The following is a 27,134-nucleotide window of genomic DNA, read 5'->3' as shown; positions in this document are numbered from 1 at the left end:
TTATTTTGGCAGGTACCCCATTGTCAGGCTAGTGAAACCAATCAGCCCATTTTCAGAATAATGTTTTTGATTGGATAAAATTAAATTCATAGATTGCAAAGGAAAGCAATTATATTGAAATTCAGTTATCAAAATATTTCTTTTTAAAAAGTTCATGGGGGTGGCCAGGTGGCACAGTGAGTAAGAGCACCAGCTCCAGTGTTGGGATGACCTGGGGATCAAATCTGGGCTCAGATGCTTGGCACCACACCCAGAAATAACTGGCCATGTAATCTTGAGCAAGTTACTTAACCCCAATTGCTCATAAAAAAAAAGTTCGTGGATGGGGGTGGCTAGGTGGAACAATAAATAGAGCACTGATCCTGGAGCCAGGAGGACATGAGTTCAAATCCAGCCTCGGACACTTAACACTTACTAGCCATGTGACCTTGGGCAAGTCACTTAACCCCAATTGCCCAACCTTGCCCCCTCCAAAAAAAAAAAGGCTAAAAAAAAAGTTCATGAATGCCTGCCATAGATTTTTAAGGTTTGCCAAGAACTTTTCCTCACAACAACCCCATAAGGGAAGTGGTGCAAATGTTACTATCCCGTGGATGAGGAAGCTAATACTCAGAGAATTTAAGTGACTTGTCCATAGCTAGTGTCAAAACCAAGTTTCAAATTGGTGCCTGCTAATACTATCTACCAATATTTCCACTACACCAAGGGCATTCCCCAGTTCTGTGACAATACTGATGTATTTCTTGATGACTTGTGTGTGTACTGAGCCCAATCCTGAACCTGATCCTAATTGTCCTTCCTGGGTTAGTTTACTCCATAAGTCACTTCAACTTGGGTACTTGCTCTGTTCAGGTCCAATACTATATGGCAGCTCCTAAAGTTTGTGGGAGCCCCAAAGGAAATATTGTTACATTTGTTGTAGAGTTAGGTTCTCAACTCTATGCAGGGGCAGCTTACCAGGCATTAATTTGTCTTAGTCTAGAAACCAAACTCAATTTTACAGATGCCAAAATCATCCTGGTGACTGGGTATGTCAATTTTGCTCCTTCCTAAGGGGTTTCACTTCTTAAGTTCCATTTTTCCAGTCCTGTGGTTTCATAAGAAGTAATTTGAAATAGGGAACTCTATTAGAGCAGGTATTTTCAAACCTTTAGAAGTCTCAGGAGTATTGTATTTTTTTAAAGTAGAGCTTCAATCAAGTCATAACCATTTAATGAGGTAGATAAATATAGCTGACATCTATGTCCATTTGTGTATTACTTTTAGGTTTGCAATGTCATTTAGATATATTATCTCATTTGATTCTTACTACAATACTTTGAGGTAGATACTATAGGTGTTTTCCTATTTTACAGATAAGCAAACTGAAGGGAATAGACATACAAAAAAATGAAATAGCCTTACTCTCAATTATCTTTAATTCTGATAGGGGAGACAATAAATGCATGAAATATATATATATATATATATACACATGTGTGTATATATACATACATACATATATATGTGTGTGTGTGTGTGTATATATATATATGTATATATATATATATATATATATACCACAGAATTATAAGGTTAATAAATGCCAATATTTGTAGTAGATAAATACAAGTTTGGGAAGGAGGGCACTAGGAGATGTGAATATCAGGAAAGGCTTCATGCAGAAGATGATCCCTGAGCTATGTCTTAAAGGAAGAGAGGGACTCTGTGAAGCAAAGAAGTATGACTAAATTACAGAGTTTGGAAGTGCAGCATCATTTAGGAGCATCATTGTCCAATGGTGCTTGAAAGAAAGACTGGGTCCAAGTTGTATAGGAGGAATTTATATCTCATCCTAGAGGCTATTCTAATGGCCCCTGGGGTTGGTTGAGTTGGGGAGCCACGTAGTCGTACCTGCTCTTAAGGAAAATTACTTTGGCAACAGTGTGTAGGATAGACTGGAGAAGCTTGAAGCAAAGATACCAATTGGAAGGCCTTGCAGTAAAATAAATAAGAGGCGATTAGGGCCTAAACTGAAGTGGTAGTTCAGTAGGCAATTGACTCTGGGTGAGTGTAGCCAAGCTGGTTTAGTAATAGATCATGTAGTGGGGTCAGGACTTTTGCTGGGTGAGTCTTTGGGGGACCAATAGAGGATGTGTGGGCCCTAACAGCCTCATAGCTAATATCTATATTGTCTTCCCCTGTCCGGGAGTCTCGGTGTGTTTTGGAGTAGCATGGACGTGTCCTTGATAGGTTCATCCTTTCCCTTAGTTCCTGCCCATGAAGACTCCCTCACCACCAAACTCTAGAATTTTTATCTTACTCAAGCATTTCTGCAACCTCCCACTGTTTCTGCATTCGGGATAGCCTGAACCTATCCTTTAATGGGCTACTCTCTATCCCAAGTAGATGCCCTAACTTCATAAATGTCATTTGTCAATCAATATCCACCCTGCTTCATATTGTCCAGGAGTTTCTCTGTATTTGGAGAATTTGGTCATAGCCTTAATGGAGTGGTTCAAGTCCTCAGCAGACTCACTGGCACTCTAAGTCCTGTCTCAATCAAGCATCTACCCCACCTCCCACTGTCAGATAAACGTGGTGCTTAGGGTAAAGTGGACTTTTTTCTGACTGTCACTAGTCTTTGTCCCCATCCTGGCAGGTTCTTTGATCACCCTAAAGTTCTGTCTTAGCTGTACCATAGTAGAAGAAAAGGGGCACTAGATTTAGAACCAGAGTCTGTCACTTTCAAACCTATGCCTGAGAAAGTCACTCTACTTCACTAGGTCTCAGTTTCCTAATCTATAAAAAGTTCTACTGACATCTAAATCTATGATCCTAGACAGGCTTCAAAGGGGATTTCATTTTTGTCCATTAAATATCTATGCCATAGTAAAAGCCTGAGTCAGGTTCAGGTCCTCTCTCTGATAACAGTAGCTATGTGACCATGAACAAATTACTTAACCTCTCAATAGTGGGGAGACTCTCCAAGACTAACAATGACAGAGAAGTTGCTTTTCTGCATCAGGAGAGGGAGTTTCCATACCAGAATTTCTCTATATGAGTGATATCCTCAATATAGGTAGCCCCCTTCCTACCACTGTCCCCTCCAAAAGAGATTGTTGATTACAGTCATAGTTTATTTGTGTCTTGAAAAAGAATGGAAGATGGTAAATTAATGGAAGGAAAGAAGAAGCAAGAGACACGAGTGATCAGGTTTTATTTTCAGATGAGGGAAAGTATATTGGCATTCAGTTGGAGTTGCACCTTTTTAGCCAGAAATAGCAAGGAGTATGAGAAATGAATGTGAGGGATGCCAAGGAAAAATGAAAATCAATACCACCAGAAAATGAGAGTCTTGCAAGGTATGGATATATTTTTTTAAATGATGGTTCACAGAAAGTAAAAAGAGAGTTGGGGAGTTTATGGGAAGAGACAGGAAACAGTGAAAGATAAAAGAAAAAGCCCTCAAGCAGCCAAAAAATAAAAATAAAACAAAAATGAGATTGAGGGATTCCTTGTAAAACAATTGGCAAATACGATTTTTTTTGTTTGGGGTTTTATTTTTCTTTTTGTATTTTGGTCTTTTTGAGAGGGCAGGGGAAAGCAGGGCAATTGGGGTTAAGCGACTTGCCCAAGGTCAAACAATGACATTTAACAGTGGTAAGTGTCTGACGCCAAATTTGAACTCAGGTTCTCCTGACTCCAGGGCCAGCACCCTACTCACTGCGCCACCTAACTGCCCTGACAAATATAAATATTAAGAGTTAGGTGGGGGGTGGCCAGGTAGCACAGCGAGTAAGAGCACCAGCTCCAGTGTTGAGAAGACCTGGAGATCGAACCCCGGGCTCAGACACTTAGCACCCACCCAGAAACACCTGGCCATGTAACCTTGAGCAAGTTATTTAACCCCAATTGCTTTAAAAAAAAAAAAGTTAGGTGGGACCCTGTATTTATCTGCCTGCAATACAATGTGTTTAGAAAATTAGTATATTTTCCAAGTCCACCCCATTGACAAAGACTCTTCAGTTTCATTTTTATGACCCCTAGGATGCTGGTTTCTATCATAGGTTCCAAATGCATTTATACAAGATACACACACACATACTCTCACACATTCCAACACCTTGCCTCCCTGAGCTTTAATTTCCTCATCTGTAAAATGAGGTGACATTTGTTCTACCTGTATCATATGGTATTTGTGCAGAAAATTTGCAAACATTAAAATGCTATATGAATATTATGCCTCATATGATTATTTGCATATATACATTAATCCCCTTTGCCCTATTAGAAATTTTATTAGAAAATAGCCAATATTATTTTTCATCCTTGTATTCCCCAGGCCTAGAACAAAACTTTAAACATATTTTTAATAAATATTACTTGATTTGAGTTAGAGTGCAAGCTTCATGAGAATAGGAAGTTTTATTCTTTGTCTTTGTAACTATCTTAGCACAGTTGTTGATACATAGTAGGCACTCAATTAAGGGCTTATTGATTAGTTGATTGTATTGAAAGGTGAGGAAAGCTAACTTAGATTCACAGATCAAATAATTGTCAGAGTCAGAATTTGAATTCAGTTCTTTCATGATGCCAAATCCATAACTCTTCCCACTATGCTACCCTGAGGGAAAATGAGATAAAGACCAGTCAGTATATTAGAAGAAATATGAAGCAAGAGAAATCACCTTATTCCTTTCAGTTGAGGGTTTAGTTATGAGTTCATGGAGGAAGTAGCAACTTGGCTGGACCTTGAAGGAGTTTCAACAGATATGAGCAAAGGAATGTATTTCAGACATAAGAAGAAAAAAATAGGATGAGCTCAGGGGAATGGTGGTAGTCTAGTTTTACTAAAATGTAGTTCAGAAAGGGGATTGTAGTGAGATAAGGCTAAAAGGGTAGATGAGATCCAGGTTGTTGAGGGTCTTAATGCAAGGCTAAGAACCTACTATTTTATCTCAAAGGAAGCTACTGAAATTCTTTAAGCAAGGGAGTTGCATGTACACTGTGCATTAGGAAGATTGATTTGGGTAAAAGATTGATTTGTGTAAAGAAGGAATTGGAGAGGGGAGAAATTGGAGCCAGAGAACCCAGGTAGGAGGTCTGAATTGAAGTAATGAAGGTCTGAACTATAGTTATGGCAGTGAAGAGTTTTAAGTACATGTCATCTAAAAATTGGTGAAAGGAACTGGGAATTTTTATCCTCAAGAAAAGAAGACTCCCGAGAACATGATAGCTGAATTCAAGTATTGGAAAGGCTATCATGTCATCAAAGAATTACATGATCAAAAAGACAAGAAGGAGAATGAGGAGAAGGCACAGGTGGAGGAAGAGAAGGAGGAGTTACTATGTAGGGATGTATTACTAACCAATTGGGCTACTCAGTCCATTGCTATCTTTGTGATTTCAAGAACATATAATGATTGCCCCCGTCACATTGGGATGACCCTCTGTGGTCATATAGGATAGGTAGATGTGAATAAGTTGTGGGGTTTCGCTTCTGAAGAAAAACCCGTGTGGATGAAATCACAGATCCTGTGAATTTTGGCATACAGAGTCCTCTTCTAACTGGTTTCTTGAAGCCTTCTCAGAATAACCCAGAAGTTGAATAAATTCAACTTTAGCTTAGGATCATTATGATCATATGGAATGGAACCTGTTAGAGTAAAATCTTTAGAGGTGAATTATTTCTATCCTAAATGCATTCTATTATATATTACAAGATAGTTCCTGTTAACCCAGAGCTTTCAGTCTAATCAAAGAAAAAAAGTACAGTGAGACAAAAAGATGAAGCTAAATGCACATCAGAATGCTGTTAATGTAATATCTATGAAATAATAATACCATAAGTTAATTCTCAGGTGCTCAAGGAAAAGTTTATGAAGGAATGCTACCCCACCCTGAATGACCTCATCATACTTGTAGGAATTGGGGGATGGGGAATTCTTTCCTTTCAAGGTTTTATGAGCAATCCCAAAGTTTGTGTGTTCTTTAGCTATACTTTTGACACACAGTGGAGTGTTAACAGGATGATAAAAATGTTAACTGTCAAGGGGAAAAGGGTAGTCTGATAAAGAAGCCAGGACACAAGAAGTTAGGAATGTCCGGTTTCTATTGTCAGGCCTGTGTCTTGAGATTAAATTGATGTATGTAAAGTGCCTTGAAAACTTTAAGACCATATATAAATGTGAGTGTTATTATTTTCATCATCACCATTTCTTTGGTAAATTATATAATCTGTACCTCAAGTGAACCCATCTGATAAATGGGAATACTTTAATGTTGACTGTGATACTACATATCAGGACAAAATTAATGATATTTACTTTCTATTTTTTGGTAAGGAAAGAAAGGCTGTTGAATTCAAGAATATGCATTAGAAATTGTCTCTACCTTTAAGACGTTTATATTCATGATGTAACATGTGTATAAATTACTATAATGCAGAAGAGAATTTACTAAGGGCATATAGAAGTTAGGAAGCCAGTTATTATGAAATGTAAAAGGAAGGTTGGAGCACTTTTGATTAAGGGGAATCAGGCGAGGCTTCATAAAAGTAATAGCATTTGAGGTGGGCCTTGAAGGAAAACTTGGATTTCAACTGGAAGAACATTTCAGGAATAGGAAACAGCCTAGGAGGAAATGAAGAGCCTGAGTCAGGAAAGGAGAAGAAGTTTAGTCGAGTTAGAATACGGCATAAAAGAAGGGGAGTGGCTTGAGAAAAAGCTAGAAAATTAGATTAAAGCCAGATTATAGAAGATCCTGAAGGTGAGTTCAGGGTGTTTAGAATTTATTCAGTTATTCAATAGGAATCTTTCTATCAGTAAACAGAGCCGCAATTGACATGAGACAGCATGGCTTTGCTCAATGACCTGTACCCTCCAGGATATTTTTGCTCCCCCAGGGGTTGTATTCCTTCCCCTCCTCCATGTAGTGCCCCACATCTGACTGTACTCCCCTTCTCAGGCCCCAAGCAGCCTCTCTTGGGACAACCTTCCCACAAGGATGAGGCAGATTGTTCACGCCTTCTCTTCAAAAACAAGCCCTAGCCTTTCCTAGTCCCTATTGTCCCCTGCCCTCCCTTTTCATTGGGCCCTCTGCAATTCTTTTATTCATTACCCACACTCCCCTTCGTTCTAGTTCTCTTCCCCTCACATCCTTTCCATCTTTCAGTGCTTACTGAAACCTAGCTTTCTGTGAAGCACACCATACCTTTTCCAAGGCTGGTTGTTCTGTCTCTCACACCTATCACATGTGGGACCCAGAGGAAGAGTTGGCATGTTTCCTACTGATTCTTTCAGACCACTCTCTACCACTATTACTTAATATACCACTCCTTTAAAATTCACTCCGTCCTTGCTATTGTCATCTGTGTACCTCTAGTTCACTCTCTCTTCCTAAGTGATTTTATTACTTGACTCATAGTCTTCTTCCCACTCCAATTCTTACCCCTTTGAAAACCCTGACCTCCCTCTTCCTCAGCCCTGCCATCTCTAATCTATTTCAGTTGTGCCCAGGAGTGCTACTTACCTAATTGATATATTTATACTCTTTCTGCTCCCTGTTCAACTAATTTTGCCCCAGGTCCCAGAATTCCTAGTTACTATCCTACCAGGAGAATTGATATCCCACTTCAGTAAATGATGTTGACTTCTCAAGCATAAGAATAACAGTGTTTAACCATGTCTTCATGGTACAGCATTCTATGCACTGGAGGATAATGTGGCAGTCCTTCAGAATTATGCAAAGGGGGTATTAAAGACACAACTCCATTGAAGATCCTCTCTGTTAGGGACCTTGTAGATACTATTGTTTAAAAACTTATTTTACAGATGAAGGGACTGAGACTCTTAGAGATGGAGAGATTTTGCCAGGGTTACACAGAGTTGTCGTAAAAGCAAGGACTAGACCAGAAGTGTCCTGGGCTCATACCACTCTACTGATGTTGGCTTTCATGAGAAATAATTAAGCATGAAGACAATGTTAGTAATTTCAGAATGCATATGTTTTTATTTGGAGAAAATATATTTTATTCTGCTTTACCCCAGAGAGTAGAACTAGGAAATGGTGTTACAGAGAGGCAGATTTGAGCTGTACGAAAGGAACAACTTCCTAACAATTAGAACTGTCCAGAGGAACAGGCAAGTTTGGGATATTTCCCTTCACTGTAGGCCTTTAGGCAAAGACTGGAGGACTAAATGTTATGATATCATAAAGGAGATTCCTATTGGACTGGTTAGCCTTTGAGGTCACTTCCAATCCTGAGAGACCTTGACTCATAAAAATACATGGCCTATGTAGGATGTTATAGACTAGTGTTGTCTGTATACATAGAGACAACAACTTAATTTTTATGGCTATTTGACCATATTTCTGTTTATTTATTGGGAATAGTATTCAAATGAAATTTGAATGTTCACAGAGATGGAGCCTATCTTCCCTTTGCTACCTTGTCTATACCTAACACTGCTTTTATACTCTTCTGAAATCCAAGAGTACAAGGTAGGACTTAGTCCAAATGTGGCTCCCTCTACCATGGGGCATGATCTACCTGAAGTTTTTATTAAACACACCATTAGAATATAACCTCCTTGAGGACAAGAGTTGTTATTGTTGCTATTGTTTGCTTTTGCTTTGTATCATCAGTACCAAGAACAGTGTTGGGAACATAATAAACACCTAATAAATATTTGTTGTTTAGGACTAGTAGATCTATCTATGTACTGTAACTACATGTAACTATAACATTTTAACTACATGAAATTTCTGATAACATATCCAACCTCTAGTCAATGCTTTATTCCTCCTGGCTCTGTAAAAGTACATTCTTGTTCATGAAGTCATTGATGTTGAACTAGAGAAATGCCATCAGTTGAGTCTGAACTGATATGCCTTTACTGAATATCTCTTATGGTACCCAAGAATGGTTCAATCTGTTAAATACCAGAATGCTCACTTATTTGATCAAAATTGATTAGTGACCAACATTGGGCTTATTACTCTGTGTTTTTATTTAAATAAAGTTAATTAAACTTCATTTATATTGCTTTCATATTAGCTTTTATATTACTGTTAAAATTCATATTTTGAATAACAGGCTATTATTCACTAATATTATCATTAAAAACATTCATGAGGCCTACACACTCATGGTTTTTTGACAATGTGTTTATTTTTAAAAATGGACTTCTCTTTTCTAGGAAAATTTAGAAATAAAAAAATGAATACCTCTTATGCTAATGTATCTCAAGTAGCATTGATTATGTACAAAAGAGAATATTCTAAAAATATTGTACTTTTTTTCATAAAAGAGCTTCATTTTTTTTTACCTCTGACATTAACCTAGATACAGATTGTTATGCCCAAACTAACTCAGAGATATGTTTGGAATGTAGTATCCCCCCAAAGTTAGAAGCTTTCATAGGAACCCCTAAACTATTTTACTGTGATCAAATAAATTTCTCACATCTTGATGTAAGAAGTCTTCTTCATTGTATATCAATTTTTTTTCTTCATTGTGTATCAAATCCTGTATCTTTCAGTTTTTCATATACCATCTCTCTATTTAGACCTCAGAAGTCATGATTAAATCTTAATCAATCTACCTACAACAACAATAGCTAGAATTTATATAACACTTTTAAGGTTTGCAATCCACTCTACTTAACAAATACCAGGTACTATGCTAGGTTTTGGAGATACAAAGAAAAAAATGAAATAATCTCTGCTCTCAAGGAGCTTACATTCTAATGGGGATGGGACCTAAAAAACTGGGTTCAATTTTAAAAAATATATATATATATATCTACAATATAAATACAAGGTGATTAAAGGAGAGTACTTGCAATTGGAAAAATCAGGAAAGATCATATAAATGGGTTCTTAATCCTTTTGTATCACGATGTTTGGCAATCAAGTGATACCTTTAGGCCCTTTTTCAGAATATTTTAAATGCATAATAAAGATATAAATTACAAAAGAAACCAAAGAATAGCAAAAATAAAGATGTAATTTTTTCCCACTCAAGGTCACAGACCACCCCATACCCAAGTTGAGAATCCCTTGGTTTTTGAAATATGTCTTAAAAGAAGAGAGAGATTTTATGAAACTAGGACCAGGAGGGAGTATAGTCAAGGCATCATGGGAGACAGCCAGTGAAAAAGCATGTGGATGAGAGATGAAATACTCTCTGAGGAAATGAGAGAAGGCCAATTTTCAAAGTGGTTTCCAAAGCAATGAAATAAGATGGAGTTTTCTTGTGGATGATGAAATGATGAGTAACCACCCCAAACAATAAAACTTTCAAAAGGAAACAGGAGCTACAACTGTGATATTTTTCTATAAACTTTCTAAATGTGAGTAAAATAATGAAACAAGTCTCTTTTTGATAAAGTACCAAGCAAACATAATGTGCTCAATAAATGCTTGTTGAATGAATGAAAGGATGGCAAAACTCATTGAAAATTAGCTTAATATTCCCATCACTCAAGGAATAAATGTCAGTACAATAAGGTCAGTCTAACTCTTCTTCTTTCAGAAAATGTCACTTAACCAGTCCCTGAGAAAGCATTCCTCTGCCTTCCATTTATAACTTCATAAGGTTTATCTATGATATGCTCTTAAAACAATCTGATTTGTCTTACTCAGAGTCATTTAATTACAGTTCCATTAAATATTTGCAGAAGACAGGAGTAATTTTGTTGGTTACACCTTGATTCAGACTACATACATTAGTGGGTTGGGTTTGTTTTTTATTTGAGTAATGAAGTTGATCTAAGGACCTTCATTGCTTATTCCAAAATAATCCATTTTGTATATAAACTAACTTATCTTCTCAAAAACCCAAAGAAACAAAATGGAGTAGAGTCTGTAATGTACAGCAGACTCCAACTACTGACATTTAATCATTCTGTCAGTGTGTGTGCTCAGAAGATAGGAATGTTTTAGTAGTTCACTAATACTTCTACTGGGATTATTTCTCCTTCCCCTCACTCTGTCTTCCCCTACTTTTCTCTAATCTATAAACACAAATGGTTCAATAAAGGAAAGACCATGCTTAGATGATTTTAAAATCACTTTCATGTTCTCTTTTAAAGCTTCATTGTGATGAGGGAATTTAGAGTTGAGTCTGATTTTCCATTCATTAGGTAGAATTCCACATACAGTGACATTTGGGAACAGTTTCTCATTTGAAGGAATATTGAAACTGCAACAGGGAGGACTATACATGTTAGTGAACAAAGTACATGAAGCACTTGATACCATGTTGTATAATTAAGTATAAGAAGTAAATATCATTTGATGGAAGACTAATCTTTGATATCTAGTTTTAGCTCTGTCATGGGATTCCTGTGTGCCTTATTTAACTACTATGCCTCAGTTTGCCCCTTTGCTTAAATTTGTTAATATCTCCTGTGATGAATGCTTTCCTCTCTTAGACTACCTTCCCTCTACTCTAAAAGACAAAAACTGGTGTTTGCATTTATATATAACCCTAGTGCTCAGCATAGTACCTGCCATATAGCAAAGACTTAAGACATGCTTGTTTCCCAAGGCTTCCAGCAATACTAAGTCTAGTGCACATTCTTAAATTAGGGGAGAATTTTAAGGGAAGGTGATAGTGGGAGTATGGTTTTATGATCTCGTCCATTATAGGGATCTCCCAGTATGAAAACTCTATCTACTTATGCAGATCAGCAAGGTTTATAGCTTATATATAGTCTTAGAAGGTTACTTGGGGGTGCTGAAAAGCTTAAATGACTTGCCCCTGGTCTCACAGCTAGTATATTGGCAGAGGTGAGACTTGACTGCAGTTTTCCCTGATTACAAGGCCAGCTCCTTATCCACTATGACTTGTTTAAACATAGGTAATAAAATAAAGAGTCTGTGGTCTCAAATTTAAACAAATCTTAAGTATAAATAATGAGCGGTTTCCCTTTTTTTATTTTTCAAAGGCAAAATCCTTTACATTAATTCAAAAAATGAACATGGACAATAAATGAAGACAAAAAAAGTTGTCAAGCATTAACTTAAGTGTCTTCTGTATGGAATCCTTTCTACTTCATTGTTTCCTCCTTACTTGACTATCTGTCTACTTCATTGTTTCCCCTGGCTTTTGGTTTTTAGGAGGAGAAAAATAGTACTTGACTTTTGGGGTCAACATTGAATGTTATGGGTTAATTAAGACATCTGTCTTTTGAACTTTTGAATGCTTTTCAGCTTCATGGAAAAAGGAAAGTTAATTTTCCCCCATTCAAGTATAGTAATGAAGAATTAACCATGAGTAGATGTGTTGAGCTATTAAACATTGTTCAAAACCAGAATCAAGGAATCTTACATGATCAGAACATATGCATGGAGATACCTTATTGAAGGAGATATTTTAATGCTTCATTTTAGTTTGTTGAATCAAATATTTTTAAATCAATAAATATAAGCAAATTGGGAGTGTATAGTCAATTGTGTGACTGTGGAAATGTAGTTTGTTGTTGCTTTTTATTGGAGGGGGGAGGGCAGGACAATTGGGGTTAAGTAACTTGCCAAGGTCACACAGCTAGTAAGTGTCAAGTGTCTGAATCCAGATTTGAACTCAGGTCCTCCTAACTCCAGGGCTGGTGCTCTACTTACTGCACCACCTAGCTGCCCCCAATGTAGTTTGTTGTTGAACATTGTGAAGGAAATTCTGCATGTACCCTCCTCATATTTTTTTTAAAGCAATCAGGGTTAAGTAACTTGCTCAAGGTTACACAGCCAGTTATTTCTGGGTGTAGTGCTTAGTATCTGAGCCCAGATTTGATCCAGGTCATCCCAACACTGGGGCCGGTGCTCTTACTTGCTGAGCCACCTGGCCACCCCTTCCCTCCTCATATTTTCCTCAAGGGTGTATTAATACCTATGGAAATTTTTCTCACAAAGATGTTATCCAGATGAAAAAATGGGCACATAGATTAATAATAGTGATGATGATGATGATGACAGCTAGCATGTATATAGCACTTTAAGGTTTGCAAAATGTTTTTAAAACATCATCTTATTTTATCCTTACAACAATATTGGGAAGTAGCTGCTATAATTATCCCCATTATATAGATGAGGAAAATGAGGAAGGTAATGGTTTAGTGACTTACCCATAGTCGTACATCTAGTCAGTGTCTGAGACAGGGAGAAGAAAGTGAGGCTGGTCACCTTGCACAGCTCTCCCTCACGCAAATCAAAGTCAACTGCAAGTTGTGTCATCATCTCCCTGATGTCATGGTCCTCTTAGAGAACAAAAGACAAATACAACCAGGGAATAGTCCAAGATACCTGAATGGGGATCCAGCCAGTTGAGTAACTCAGCTTTCCCTTTCCCCCTTGGTTCCAATCTCCCTCTCCAAAGGAAGGTAAATTTTAATGGCCAAAAGCTGCCTAGTTCATGTGGGGCTTAGTGGCTTAGGAATACCTGAGTTCAGTTCCTACCTCAGACTTGCTGTTGGGTTTTTCCTTCAAATCAAAGTCAATTGCATTTCTCTGATGTCATGGTCCTCTTGGAGAATATGCAGAACAAACACAACAAGTCTGAGGCAGGATTTGAACTAAAGTCTTACTGACTCCAGATTCAACATTATCCACTGTACCACCTAGTTGCCTAGATGGTAATTATTGGTGGCTTCTCAATAACCTTTGTCGGATAAGTTGATGGTCTTACTGAACACAGATAGTTGATTTTACATTCACTCAGATACACAGAATTTGTGGAATTTAAGGGACCTCAGAAGATGATACATTTTCTTTCCCAAGAAAACCCCAAACGGGGTCACGAAGAGTCAGACATGACTGAAAAATGACTCAACAAAAGCCCTAACACATACCAGGTAGTTTGCTAAGAATTGAAACACTGAAATATATACATCAGATTCTTCCATGATCTTTGACAGAATGAGACAAATGTTAAAATTTTCACTCAAAGTTTTGATGCTCAATTCATAAGCATGTATCAAATAGACCAATATACAAGACCATTTCAGGACCTCATGAAAATCAGATTGCATCTTTCTTTGTCCTGCTTCATACATTGCACTTCACCAAAATAGTTTTTTATGGAAATCTTTTTTTTTCTTATTTGAATAGGTTCAAACACAAAACATAAAGTTAAAGTAGATTTAATGGTCAATTAGTCCAAAACTTGTATTTTAACAGATGAAGAAACTTAGATCTGTGAAGGTTAAATGACTTGTCCAAGATCAAATAATTATGTTATTAATGATATTGCTGGGACAAGAAGCCAAGTCCCCTTATGACATACTGTGGCTTTTCCCCCCTCAAAATAACACACTGCATGTATATACTTACTTTTATCTTACATTTTAAATAGTAGATATTTGGAGGAGAAAGGATTTGTGATTTTATAGTATAGGGAATTTCCAATATAAAAATTTCCCCCACTGACACAGTTCATCAGTTCCTTTAAAATTTATATTTACAGAAATATTTGTAGCCTCTACCTGGGGCAGAGATTTTTAATGACATGTCCTTGATCAACCTAGGCTCCAAGGTGGTAAGGTAGATATAGAGCACAGGACTTATAGTCAGAAAGACCTGAATTCTAATCCTACCTCAGATACTTACTACCGTGTTTCCCCGATAATAAGACACTGTCTTATTTTTTTTTTTTGGACAGAAAAACACCAGAGGGCTTATTTTCAGGGGAGGGCTTATTTTAATGAACATTGACAGCAATTTTAATAAACAGGTAAATGTGAACAAAAAAATGTACCTTTATTCAATAATGATCATGTCATCTTGCGTGTAGCACAGGGGATCACCTTCAGTACAATAGCAATCTCAATAGGGCTTATTTTCAGGGGAGGGCTTATTTTAGAGGAATCTTACACAGTAAGGAGAGGGCTTATTTTCGGGATAGGTCTTATTATCAGGGAAACACGGTAGCTATATGGTTCTGGGCTAGCCACATAGCTAAACATTTAGCCTTGTTTGCCTCAGTTTCATCACCTATAAAATGGGGATAATAATAGCACCTACCTTACAAGGTTGTTGTGAAGAGCAAATTACATAATATTTATAAAGCACATTGAAAATCTTAAAACACAATACAAATTCTACTTATTTGATGATGGTGATAAGATCACTTCCAGTATATTTAGATGAACTTGAACTCAGTTCTTCCTGACCTCAAAGTCAACCCTCTATCCACTATTACAACCTATTTATAGAGTTGGAATTTCATAAAAGCATTCTCCTTACCATATTAGGAGAAAGTAAAGAATTTTCCCAAAATATTAAGCAAACCTCCTTTGCTGAAATTATGATAGGATATATACAAAAGTGACACAGAATAGACTGGTGCAGATGGTTTCGGATCTGCATTGTTGAAAGTATTATTTAGTCATGTGACCTTGGGCAAGTCATTTAGCCCCAACTGCCCTCCAAAAAGCAAAAAAAAGTATGATTCAAAGTGATAAGATCATGGATCCATTGGAATATCTGGGTTCCCAACTGCCTTACTATTAAAGAAATCTGAAAATGGTCCCCAACATTAAGAATCTGGACTTTAGTTTTCAGTGACTTTTTTCAAAAGTTTCTTATTAAAATATCAACCTGTTGAGCAAAATTTTATTTTCAGAGAACAACTTTCTATTAGAAATATAAATTATACTAAATGATTGTGAATATTATTTAATATTTGTCTCATGTTCCAGAAGCACTTCTGTATTTAACTTTTCACCTAGTAAAAATATCTTTAACAGTTATATTCTCATTATGAACTAATGGTTTCCTGCTTAATCTTTCTAATATAGTTTTGGGAGCTAGGGGACACAGTGGATGGAAGTCTGGGTGTGAAGTCAGGAAGACAAGGTCAAAATCTCAGACCCTTACTAGTTGTATGATCCTGGTCAAGTCAATTAATCTCTGTCAGCCTCTGTTTCCTAACCTATAAAACAGGGATAATAATAAGTCCTGCCTTACAAGGTTGTTGTGAGGATTAAATTAGATACTATTTGTAAATTTCTTAGCACAGTGCCTTGCTCATAGCAAGTGCTCAATAAATTCTTATTTCCTTTTCTCCTCCACTGTTTCTTGTCATCTTGAGAAGTAACCAGGAAACATGCTCAGATTTTTCACTTTACTTGTATTGTATATCTCATCACCCAGCTTTCCTGTCCTTTCCTACCTCAAAACCAAGTAGGAAACTAAGGTTTTTCTCTTGGGACATTTTTTTCTCCCAACTGCCCTTTTTTGTACCAATCTCCAGATTGGAGGTAACAGTGAAGAATGTTTCTCCTGGTCAAAATTCATTCTGACTGCAATGGAAATGTCAACATCCTTTCTTCTTGATTCTTACAGATTTTTTTGTGATAAATTGCCAAATTCTGTTTTTACATAAAATTATTTTGTTCTAGAACAAAAGCAGTTTCAATGGGAGTGCAGGTTCAGCTATAACAGATGTTTCAGAGATTTTTTTATTTAATTAAGATTTGAAATAAGAAAGAGGAAAGAACAAGAGTATAATTAGGGTACTGTGGTGATGTAATTAGGGTACTGTTAATATGGGCCTCAATGAGCATTCAGTACCACGGGCAGAACTGCCCGTCTGATTCTGTCCACTCTTCTGTATCTCTGCTCCCAGACTTTTACCATCTAGGAGTATGGCTTATTCAATTAACCTATCAATCTGTGGCTCATACCCCTGCTTAGAGTTGGTCACATCCCTGTCTTTCCTTCTCAGTTTATTGTGTCAATCAATCCTTCTACTCAAAGGTCAAAACTTTAGCAAGCAGTTTAATTGGATTAAATAAAAAGGTTAATAAAATTCAAGCAAAAGGCAATTTCTTCCCATTCCCTTTAACCCTGCAAAGTGGAATCTCAATGTTGTTGGGTAGAAGATAAGTTTCATGTGTTTAATGAAAACTCCTAATTTCCACTTCACCCAACTACCATACTGTTAAAGAAAATATGGCAAAGAAGGGGTGTTTCTTTCACTCAACACAGTCAGTACCACCTGGGAGCTCAAATTTTTTCCTTTTGACTTGAACTCTGTAGAAATCTTAAATTGTCACACTAGTTCTCCATGCTCACTTTTTAGTTCAAATAAACAGGCACTTGCTTGCCCTACAGTGGCTTCCACTGTCCACATAAGGATCTAGCTCTCCTCTGTACACAAGTACAGGTAGATTAGGGGCTTCTTATGGCCCTTCCCTAGCTACTAGGGGAAAAATTCATGCCCTTGATAACAAAATTCCCCCTCATCAATCTTTATCCTTCTGTCTTACAATTTCCCTGAACTTCATCTTTAAGGTCTATGCACCCAGTGGTATCTTTCTCATATAAACCACATGGGCCCCAGGGATATCATTTGCAGAATTCATTTGCTTTCAAAAAGATGCAGTCTAGAGGCAAGGCATGCAAATTCCCAGACACAGATCCATTATAAGCATAAATATGACTTGGTCCATCGTCTGTTTAAAAAAAGATTTTACTATACTGCTGAGATACTTTCAAAGGACAACTGGAGAATTCCAGTGATTCTGTGCTACTCTGATTTTCAACATGCCAGTTCCTGCTAACAGAACAATGATGGTCATCTTTAGATATAAAAAAGGATGAAGAAATAAATATGGCAGCTAGCATCTAATCATAGCTTCTCTGAAATAGAATCCATTTATTTTTTAGCTTTGCTGTTCAGTGCCCCTAAGCTTCCTGCAAGAACTTCTAAGCAAAAACATAGTCAATGACCTCGATTATTAATTTTTCCAACAAGTTTTAATTTTGTGTAGAAAAGTCCATCACTTAGTGGAATCTAATTTTACCAATCTGCATGACTTCTAATATATTTCATCTTACACATAGAAATCAGTCAATGTTCAAAGAACAAATATAATTTGCTCAGGTTCTTTATTTTCCGAGAAGGCAAAAGTGCATAATAAATTAAATTTCACATTCTATAAATTCAAAGAGAGGGAAGCAGCAGCCACTTTTTTCACATCAATTTCTTTGGGGGGTTTTATTTTTATTTATTTGATAGATCTTAGATAATTTGCTTTTGCCCATTTGGCCTGAGGGTACACTTAAATTTAAAAATGCAAAGTTAAAAGCATTTTGCTCACAAAATGCCCGAATCACTAAAAGCTTTATAAAGACAGAGATGAGCAACACAGGTCATCTAAAAGGTAACCTCCCTTGACCAGAGTTTTCTAGATGATGATGTTAGCCAGTGAGGTAACTAGAATCATAATAGCCAGTTTATAACTAAGGGCAAATAGTGACATAACATTCAAGACTCCTAAAATATTTACTTGGTTCTCTTTTATTTCCTTGTAAAATACTCAGAGGACAGGAGCTCCTTTAATTTTGCCAATATTAATTCAATAAGCATTAGGACCCAAGATATGTAAGTTACTATGCTATTGTTATAGGAACAAAGATAAAAAATAATACATCTTTTTTCCTATAGGAGTTCACATTCTAATGGAGGAGATAGACTATGTTAACAAATAAAGATGAAATAAGATACAGGGGAAATGAAAAAGAAAAAATATTATTTTAAAAATTGAAGAAGGGAGGTGACTAGATGGCACAGTAAATAGAGCACCAGCTCAGGAGTCAGGAGGACCTGGGTTTGGATCTGGCCTCAGACACAACACAAAAATTAGCCATGTGACCTTAGGCAAGTCATTTAACCCCAATTGCCCTCCAAAGCAAAAAAAAAAAAAAAATTGAAGAAGGAACCGTCTTTCAGATAGGGATGGTCCAAGATGAGGAAGGGAAAAGGAGAATCTGGAAAGATGTTTTGGATTGAGGTAGCACCTGAGCTGGGGTCTTAAAGGAGAGCAAGGTTTCAGTAAATAGCATTTGTTTCAGGCATTGTTGAAGAGTGGGTAGCATTAGGACGTGTAAATATTTTTCTCCAGAGATGGGAAAGAGTAGAATAAGATCAGAGTGGAGCTAGAAATGGCTGAAAGGCAAGTGGGTTCCAGATTGTGGAGGATCTCAAATGCCAGGCTAAGAAGGTTGTATCAGAGAAGCCACTGAGTATCAGGGCTTTAGCGATGATAAGCAAGAAGTCATGATAGGAATATTTCCTCTAGCCACATTCTCAAAGTGGAATAATCTAAGCTTGCAGATGTTTTTCAGCAGCCAGTGTGAGTCCAAACCACTTCCTTTGCCTTTCTTTATATGATTGCTGTACATATTGTGTAGGTATGTAAAGTATTGATTTACAGGGTCTCTCCCCAAATCAAATGTGATTGCCTTGAAAGCAAACACCATGTTTTTATTTTTCATTGTATCTCCAGCAGTGAGGATGGCATCTGGAACACAATAAGCTCTGATAAATATTTCTTTATTGACATCTCAGAAACATCTTCCTTTAGTGAATACGGGATCATTGCTTTAAAATGAATTAAAAGAGATCTAAGAGGTTGTTGTCATTTTTTTCCTAGTCCAAGCCCTCTTTGAAGGCTACACAAATAGTAAGTTCCAAGCCAGGTCTTTTGCTTCCAGAGACAGTACACCATCCACTAAACCATATTGCCTCCCAGGTCCCCAGGAAGCACAGATATTCAAGAAAAACCTAAACAAAAGGCAGTATAGAGAGAGCTGTGATAAATAGATTTTAGGTCTAATGCTTATTTTTCATCCCCACCCACCTTGATTGTTTGTGGCTAAGAGCATCTGATTCATTATTTATTTCCAGGGAAGGAAGAGCCCTCTGGACAGATGTCAGGTCTCCTGTGTCCAATGATTGGATAAAGTCATGCTTCTGCAATTCCCTATAGTAGCAGGGTTTCTGTGATCCATAGTTTCTCTCCTGCCTGTATTTTCATCTCTTCGCTATGCTCTTCTCTTTCCCATCCTATCCTTGCAATATGGTCTTATCTGAAAATGTCTATCTCAGCTACCCTTTAAGCTCACCAGGCAGACATCTTCTGCTTTATCATAGTTTTCTTTTTCTTGCCAATCCTATATATAAGCCTTTCTATTTATACCAGTTCTATTTATACAAGCCATAAAAAAGGAGAGAAGGAGACCTTGCAACAAATAAGGGAATATCCTTCAAAAAGGAGGCAAAAGAGGACAAGAAAAAAAAAGTATGCTCCTTTTCTTAGAAGAAAAACTTAAGCAATAGAAGATACTAGAAAGAGTAGCACTTCTTTTTTTTTTTTAAAGCAATCGGGGTTAAGTAACTTGCTCAAGGTTACACGGCCAGTTATTTCTGGGTGGGTGCTGAGTATCTGAGCCCGGATTTGATCCAGGTCATCCTGACACTGGAGCCAGTGCTCTTACTCGCTGAGCCACCTGGCCGCCCCAAGAGTAGCACTTCTAATGCTATTTATTTAAATCTCAGTTTAACCATATTTGGGGGTGAAAGGGTGGCTGAAACTCAAGTTTTTCTAAAAACTGAAGTAACATTTTTAAAGTCAGGATAGAAAAGAGGGGTTGAATTGAAGATTACTTGAGTACTCTTAACCTTCTCCATGATCCTGTCCTTGACAACCTCCATAGAATTGTGTTATATATACACAAATGGTGCTACTAGGAACCGTTTATAGAAATAAACCCTCTTAGTCATTGTCTAAGTAATTCTCACCCTGTGTTACAAAAATTTGTGTTTTCAAAATTTTTCATTCCAGAGTCTATCTATGCCACCCATTACCCCCAAAGATAAAAGTCTCACTGTAGTTCATTGTAAAATGATATTGATTTTGATGAGACACCAAAGTATTCAGTGTTTTAAGGATCCTTGATTTCTCTGGATAAAAAAAAAAAACCATGATACAGAATTCTTGCCTTTCTGTGCATCCCTCATGTTAATATAGTGTCTGGCACATAATAAGTACTTAATTTGTTAACTGTACTCATTCCACCAACTTAGCAGATGGTCTTTGAGAGTTTGCAAAAATGCTTTACATACATTATCCCATTTGAGCCTCACAACAACTCTGTCAGGCAGATCAGTCAGTCAGCTAGCCTTTATTAAGCATGGGATATATGCCAGGAACTGTATGTACTAAGAGCTGGGAATACCAAGAAAGGCAAATGATCCCTCTCTTCAAAAAACATAATTTAATGGACTATATAATGTGACTATTATTCTTTCCATTTCAGAGATGAAGAAATTGAGAATTAGGGAGATGAAATGACTTACCTATAGTTATAACAACTAGTGAGCATCCAAAGGTGGATTTTGACCTGGTTCTTTCTGGTTCCTTATGTAAATGAATGAGGGTATGAAAGCAGTATGACAGCTTTGGAAACTATGAGAGGAGTGAATGAATAACCTACTGAAAGGTAATACTAGCAGTATTAAAGTTTCGAATATACCATGTTTTCTGCACCTAGATTTTCCTTATTTGTTTAGTGCCATATTTGTTATTAACTTTTTTTTTAAGCTTATACTTGAGCCTGATGACTTTTCCTTTTAATTTTTATTTTTGGCCACATTTACTAATTTAGTTTTCCATACTTGAGTACAATTAGTATGAATGAAAATCACTGTAGGAATCACATACTATTTCTGGGTGAGCAGCTACTAGCTTTCATATTTCATTTATAGCCCCAGATCAGCCAGCACTGTTCTAGATTGCTAGTAAGCACCAGAAAGATACTTTGTAATGGACCGTGGAGAAAACTATTGGCACTGGCCTGTATTCATGTTTGTTATGTTTTCTCCATAAAACTGTGTAGCCATTCACATTTACTAAGGTCTAGAAAATATCTCGATTTTACCTATTATATACGTGTGTGTGTATAATGTATACACACACACTGATCTCTCAATCTCCATTTCTTGGGAGTTTTATAATGTCTTCTATTATTATTTCTGGTAAATCTGAAAACCAACATGAGCTCCAAACTTGAGAATGGGCTGCTCGGAGCTCTACCTTCTGAATGTCCTTCTAGTCTCCCCAAACTCAACATGTACTATTATCAGAGCTCTAGTGACTTAACATCGAAATACTGTCAACATATTTGGCAAAATTGAAATAAATTTTCATGGAGAAGACTAAGAGAAAATAAGAACAGTAAAACATTTCTGACTCTTGTCTAATCGACACAGAGACTAATGGCAATGACTACAGTGTAGAGATTTCTAGAATATGGTGAAACTTGAAGGAGGGAAAAACCTAATAAACTGTTTATTGTATCTCTTCCTGTTTTATGCATTATGTTCATTTGCAAGGCAGATAAACCCTTCATTTTTATTCACTACCAATTCACACCAGTCACAGTTAAATTATATGGTCACTAATTAAAGACAGAAAATTGAATATAGGAGACTTGGTTTGTTTGACTGAAGATACAAGAAGAGACCTGTGGTTTCCCAGTTGCTAAAGAGACAATGGTAGATACCTCAAGAAGAAGACTCCTTAATAAGACAGGCTTCATGCCTTCTTAGGTCCATCTTCACCCCACCCCCTCCATTAGAGTTCTGGGAATCCATCATCCTGGCCTCCAGGAAAGTACCCCCTTTTTGTTGTGGTTTGTGGGGCAGATGGTCTTTTTGGCAAAGCAAAGTCTATCTCCTTGCCAGCTCGATTTGACAGCAAATTATTTGTGACTAGAAGGGATTTTTTTTTTGGTTTTGGTTTTAAAGTGCATGGAACAAGTTGGTGCCCACATCAATTAGAAAGCAACCATCTATTTTTTTAAAAAGCACTTTGCCTGCCTAGTATTATCTAATTTTCCTTTACTTAGGCTTTTGTTCGATACAGTACACAAAACCATGGTGATTTTATTAGTATTTTAACTTAATGTGTTAAAGTATTAGGAAATGTTAGGAAATGGATTTTATGATTTCATTGGTTTATGATGTGCTCTCCAGAAGCATAGGTCAAACATAGGTCTCCCTCTGTGACTTAGAGGGAGCTTCCTAAGGGTTACCTACTAAGTCATAACTGGGTTGCAGTCTGTGTTGACATAGGGATTTCCCATACCCTGACAAAATCACTGATCTTTCATATATTTCAGTAACATATGATAAACTGTTCAAGATTTATGGGTGTCTGTAATCTTCTTTAAATTCATGGCATGTACCCTGAGGAAAAAAGTAATTTGATTTTTTTTCTTTCCTTTCCCTTGAAAAGATCTCATATGTTCCTGCCTCTGGATGTTTGTTCCCAGTATTCCCACCATCTGTAATGTCCTCCACACTCTTCTTTAACAATTTGTCACAATAATAATTATTATAAACTGCCATTTGTGTAGAACTTTAAATGCTTTATATACACTTTCCCATTTGAACCTCACAGCAAGTCCTATGAGGAGAGTGCTGTAGGTATATATGAGGGGTAGTTAGGTGTCACAATGGATAGAACACTGGTTCTATCTAGAGTCAGGAAGACCTGAGTTTTAGTCTAGCCTCAGACAATCCCTGTATGATCCTGGGCAAATCTCTTAACCTGTTTGCCTCAGGTTCTTCATCTGTATTATTATCCCATATGTATGGGATAATAATAACACCTACCTCCCATAGTTGTTATGAGTATCAAATGAGATGATTATTTTAAAGTGCTTATTAGCACAATGTGTCTGACACATAATAAGCACTATATAGATATCAACTATTATTGTTATTTATATTTTATAGATAAGTCATGGGCCTACAAAGGTTAAGAGATTTGCCTGTGCTCACACAGCTAATAGTGTGTCAGAGGCAATATTTGGCCCCCAGGTCTTCCTAGTTTCAGGCCCAATATTCTATCCATTAGCTCCTGTTGCCTCTCAAAAAAAAATCTCATTTGGGTTCTAACCTAAGGGCCACTTTCTCCATGAAGCCCTCTTTAATCACTATAGATCAAAGTAACCTCTCTACTCTGTGAAATCCTATAGCACTTAGATGTATATGACCAATCTGGGCCCCTGTAAGTCCTAGACACCCAAGCTAGTTAAGTGAATTATTTGCTTCTGATGATGGGCACCATTCCTCTGGAGTGATCAACAGATGAGCTGAGTAGGAGTTGTGTGTACTGTGCCGAGAATAACAAATACTGACTCATTTTAATCTATGGGCTAAGAACTATGGAATCTTATCTGGCAAAAAAAAATGAGCTCCTGCACTGAAGACATTTGAATTGACTTTCAATGCTTGCTTTCTCCAACCTTTTAAGATCCTTGATTACTGAGAGTATTTTTCATTTTGTCTTAATATCCTGAAAACTGGTACAATTTCTGGCATACAGTAGACACAATAAATGATTGTTAGAATTAGATTATATTCTCTTCAATTATCTTAAGACAGAAATTTAAAAGTAGTCTTGCATTGTTTCCACTTATTAAATTCTTCTGGGATTTCTGCCCCTATAATACTATGAAAACTATTGTATCTAAAATCACTAATCATGGTCACATAGCCAGATTCAGTGATCTTATTTCAGTCCTCATCATCCATGACCTAACTTCAGTGTGTGACTCTGTTAACCATCCCATCCTTTTTGAAAAGTTTTCTTCCCAGGCTTTTCTAAATAGTCCTTCATCATTCTTCATTTGCTCCCTTTCTGATCTCTTCTTGATTCTGCCCTCTGGCAACTTCTCCTCTCTTACTCCAATCTCTCCATTGGAGAACTTATCTAATAGCATGACCTCAACTACTATCTCTATATAGATGAGCTCCCATCTACACTTCCCAGTCCTCTCCTATATGTCCAACTCCCTGCTAACAATTTCAACCTGGATGTCCTACCAGCTCATTTGTATCTAAAAATGATCTTACATCTTCCCACTCTGCTAATGGTACCATTTTCTCCCAAATACCCAGTTTCATTAACTCCACGTAATCTTTTCTTCTTCACTGTCCTCCCTACTCCTAAATAACCACAAAAATCCTGTGATTTTTCCCTTGAAATGTCTTTCAAACTCATTCCTTCTCTAAAGGGAACATTCATATATTCCTGTCACTATAGCAAAGATCCTTCTTATGCTTCTTTTCTATTCTCGCTTCCAGTATCCTTATTCAACATCATAATTGGCACCTTATCCTTGGATTAGAAATAGTAATTTCATTATTAAGCTATTTAAGGTTTGCAAAGTTCTTTACATATCTGTTTTTTTTTTGACTGATCCTCACAATAACCCTATGAGACATACTGTTATTCTCCCTCATTTTATAGTTGAGGGATCAGGCTGTAAGGCACTTAAATAAAAGATTTGTACAGGATCACCCTATTAGTAAGTATCTAAGTAAGTGTCCAGATCTTCTGGACTTCAAGTCTGACTCTCAGAGGATACTTTACCACCCAACTGTCTCTGTCTGACGTAATTGCCTTCCTAATTATTTGTACCACTTCCTATCTTGCCTGTACATTTCTTTCAAGTGTATCTTCCTAATCCATCTTTATATTTTATTAAAGAACCTTTGATAGCTCCCTACTGCCCACTAAATTAAGTTCAAATATTTTTATCCTGATGTTCAAGGCACTCTATAACCTGACTCTGCCACCCTCAAAACTGACAAAGGAAAAAAAATAAAAAATAATTTTAAAAGCTGGCAAAGGCATCTAAACTGCAAGTCTCTGAGTTTAGAAATTCCTTCCTGTTAATCTTTCATACTATCACTCACTTTTGCTCAAATGCCACAACATCACCATTTGACAATTCAGTGATTGGGAAGACCCTGTGTGGACTGGTGACTTTCCTGCCATTGTGAAAGTGACACCAGAAGTCAAGATGGATCTTTGGGAAAGGTGTCTTAATATTCTAAAATCATAACTCAGTTATGTGGTAAGGTTTCCTATGAATCAATAAGTGGGATGAATTATGGATTGACCTTAGAGGTCATCAATCTATTCCCCTCACTTTACAGATGAGGAAACTGAGGCCCATGAAGGGTAAGGGACTTGCTTAGGTTACACGACTAGTAAGTGTCTAAGAAAGTATTTGAAACTACATCTTCCTGACTCCAAATTCATGATTCTGTCTGCTACACCCTGCTATCTCTGGTCCAATTTTTACTGATACTTTAGTAGTGATAATAACATAGCCTCAAATGTAGGTATCCCCTGAAAGGTGGGGACAAATATGGGGACAGAAAATATGTCTAGATATGGGGTAAGAATAGATGTGTCCTTTGAAAGATCCAAGGGGGCACTTACTTGATCGGAGCAAAATTTAACCATTAATGAACTGTTATAAAAACAACTACTCATCTCTATTTCTTTGCTGGTTCATCATTCCTCTTGGCTCTTCCAGATACAACCTCTTGATTATAACTTTGGTTATAAAGGCTTTTGGAACCAGTTTGTATATATGTGTAATTAATATACATAATAGTAGTTAGTAGTAAAAGAAAAAATTATATCCACTTTGTATTTTTAAAAATTCCCTTCAATAATGGAATTTCCCTTATAAATAACAATAACTTTGTTCTGTGAGTACTTAAGAGTGAAATGCTAAGTGGACAACAAAACACCTGAAGTATGATAGTAACTTTGGGTCCTTGAATTTTCTGGTGTCCAGCTAATCAGAATGTATTCATTGTGAAACTTTATCCAACTGTTCTTTCTTTCCTCAGGTTTCCTTTTATGCTGTTTATTCATTGTTTACCCATTATAACTCCCTTCCTTATTAGTATGTAAGTTCTGTGAGGGCAGGGACAGTTTCATTTGAGTCTTTGTATCCCCAGCAGCTGGCACAACACCTTACATACATTCAACTCTTAAAAGTGTTTGCTGAATTGAATCTGTAGAAAATATTTTATTTCCTTGCATCTGCCATGATGTTCCTGGAATAAATAATAGCACCAAAGAACATGATAGATTCTCTCATTTCAAGGGGTGCTAGACAATTCCCCAATTTTGCTTTAATTCAGTTTGCTTAGAAGATAATGTTGAGAATTTCCTCCCTCCTGTGATAGCTGACTACTAACTTCTCTTGTATTTCTCCTTTTCCTCAGGGAGATGATGATCTCTGTGGCCCTTGGACAGGTGTTATCCCTTCTTATCTGTGGCATTGGTCTAACCAGCAAGTACCTATCTGATGACTTCCATGCGAACACTCCCGTCTTTCAGAGTTTCCTTAATTACATCCTTCTCTTCTTGGTCTACACCACAACACTAGCTGTCAGACAAGGTAAGTTGATACCATGGGGGTCACAGATCATAGAACATTAGACATGAGGGCTAGCCAATTACATTTTAAGAACTAGCTAGAATTTGGGA

General features: G+C 36.9%; 1 protein-coding gene across 3 annotated transcripts in view; it reads left to right on the top strand.

Moving 5' to 3' along the window:
- Positions 1-27,134, top strand: part of SLC35F1 (solute carrier family 35 member F1) — a 567,357-nt gene that overhangs the window by 316,783 nt on the left and 223,440 nt on the right. For all 3 annotated transcript variants that reach the window (XM_069076972.1, XM_069076975.1, XM_069076973.1), the window contains exon 2: positions 26,870-27,045. In XM_069076972.1, coding sequence (XP_068933073.1) covers positions 26,870-27,045 — 176 coding nt within the window. The remainder of the gene's footprint in view (positions 1-26,869; positions 27,046-27,134) is intronic.

This window comes from Petaurus breviceps, unplaced genomic scaffold (assembly GCF_028583685.1).
Source record: "Petaurus breviceps papuanus isolate PSGF00001 unplaced genomic scaffold, PetGlider_PUasm1.0 90977, whole genome shotgun sequence".
Classification (NCBI taxonomy): Eukaryota; Metazoa; Chordata; class Mammalia; order Diprotodontia; family Petauridae; genus Petaurus; species Petaurus breviceps.
Note: the sequence above shows the minus strand (reverse complement) of the source record. Positions and strands in the feature narration are given on the sequence as shown.